Source organism: Galeopterus variegatus, unplaced genomic scaffold (assembly GCF_000696425.1).
Source record: "Galeopterus variegatus unplaced genomic scaffold, G_variegatus-3.0.2 Scaffold10913, whole genome shotgun sequence".
NCBI lineage: Eukaryota > Metazoa > Chordata > Mammalia > Dermoptera > Cynocephalidae > Galeopterus > Galeopterus variegatus.
Window position 1 is genome coordinate 23,396 of NW_007737024.1, and position 2,046 is coordinate 25,441.

A 2,046-nucleotide genomic window follows, 5' to 3' on the forward strand; every position below is an offset into this window, starting at 1 on the left:
CTTGCCTTTAGAACAACCCCTAACAATCCTACTGCACCATAAGCATTTTTCATTTTCTTCAGCAGGAAAAAACAACATAAAGTTAAAAACATTTCTTCTCTTCCAGACGGCAATGGAAGTAATGCAGTTCAGCAAGGAGGAAGTTCGGGAAGTTCTGAGGCTGCTCGCTGGGATACTACATCTTGGGAACATAGAATTTATCACTGCTGGTGGGGCGCAGGTTTCCTTCAAAACAGGTAAGATCCTGCCTGCTTTCTGTGGCTTTTTCCTCATAGGAAACTTCAGCCTAAAATATTGACTGTCTGGCCTTTTGCAGAAAAAGTTTTCTGACCTCTGCTATAAAGAGCTACAGAATTTTAACTGTTTATGACATGACGTGTCAGTAAATGGTCAAAGAGTCTAAGAAGTTATTACTGAATTGGGAAGGTGTCTCTGTTCTTGTTCTTATTAAGGAACAAGGAAAATGGGCTAAATAAGTGGAAATAAGAGCAACAAGGATTTGATGTAGGAAAAAATATCATAAGTTCAGTGGTGTAGTATTTTGCTCTCATTTTCTGTGGTTACTGAGGGGTGGCGTGTAACTAAGACTGTTAGTTTTGTAAGTAGCAATGCTGGGTTCATAGCCCAGTTCTGCCACAGGCTGGTCCCTGTGTGATTTATCCCCTCAGCACTAGTGACTTCTCATCTGTAGAGTGCCTCAGAGGTGTGTTGTCAAGATAGAGTGAGTTAATAATGAGGTTATTTCAAAAAATTCTTGGAAGAATAAAATTGAAAGATAACACGACTCTTTCCCTGAACTTTTTGAAGTACTCTCATACATGTACAGCTGTGTTAGTTGTCATTTTTCTGGAGTGATTTATGTATTTATTTTTTAAACTTTTCTGGTGGAAGTAATGGATGAAGTCATGGAAGCTAGGAATTGGATAAGTTCAAGTTCAAAATGGCTCGAGAGGGGCCCAGTCCTGTAGGTCAGTACTTTTCAAACATTTGGTGCTACCTAGTACCTCTTAATAATCTCAAAAATCATAGCACTCCAAGGAGCTTTTCCTTATGTGGCTTATATCTGTTGATTTTTGCCTAATTAGAAATAAAAATTGAGGCATTTAAAAAATATTAATCATTTAAAAATAACAGCAATAAACCCATTGCATATTAATATGATTATTGTGTTTTTATTTAAAATACTGTTTTCCAAAACAGAGAAAAGTCAATGAGAACAGTTACATTGTCTTACATTTTTGCAAATTTCTCTAATGTCTGACATAATAAAAGACAGCTGGATTCTCATACCTGCTTCTGCATTCAATTTGTGGAGATACCTTATGTCATGTAACGTTGGGAAACTTTTCTGTATACTGGTGAGAGAATGAGAGTTTAAAAGCAAGTAACATCTTGGTATTATTAATGAAAACAGTCACAACCTCCGACAGGGTCTTGGGGACCCCATGAGGTTGCTAGACCACACTTTGTCCAAGCACTATGTTCTATGCTACTAACCAGAATTCCTAGGTAGTGAATAACTTAGCAATAAAATGTGTGTTCTGTAAATTCTGCCTGAGGGATTCAGGAATGTTCTCCGCTTTAAGGTGTTGCTGTGTGTAGTTAGCTTTGAGCCCATTTGAGGTCCAGTGGCCTGTTTCTTCTTGGGGTGTGGGTCCATCTTTGCCATATTCCTTGTTTCCAGCTTTGGGCAGGTCTGCAGAGTTACTTGGGCTGGACCCAACACAGCTCACGGATGCTCTGACCCAGAGATCGATGTTCCTCAGGGGAGAAGAGATCCTGACGCCTCTCAATGTTCAACAGGTACACGTGCTTTTCCATCAGAACTTACCTTGTGAAAGTCCTGGGTTTTCAGATCCATGGCTTTAATTCGAATAAGTAACTACAGTGAACTGTTCAAATGACCTTGGTTCATGATTAAAAATTGAGATGATATCCAAGTGTTGGGAATAGACAAAGCTGTTGAATTGTTTTCTAAGAGACCATGTAACATAGTGTTTAAGAGGACAGGATCTAATGCAGATCACCTGAGTCTAAGTCTTGACC

At 39.0% G+C, this 2,046-nt stretch overlaps 1 protein-coding gene across 1 annotated transcript in view; it reads left to right on the forward strand.

Annotated features, from left to right (window-relative positions):
- Positions 1 to 2,046, forward strand: part of LOC103610316 (unconventional myosin-X-like) — a gene marked incomplete at its 3' end in the record, with an annotated part of 21,696 nt that overhangs the window by 11,569 nt on the left and 8,081 nt on the right. Inside the window, exons 2-3 of the mRNA XM_008594506.1 lie at positions 107 to 236; positions 1,685 to 1,803. Of these exons, the coding sequence (XP_008592728.1) occupies positions 113 to 236; positions 1,685 to 1,803 (243 nt within the window). The remainder of the gene's footprint in view (positions 1 to 106; positions 237 to 1,684; positions 1,804 to 2,046) is intronic.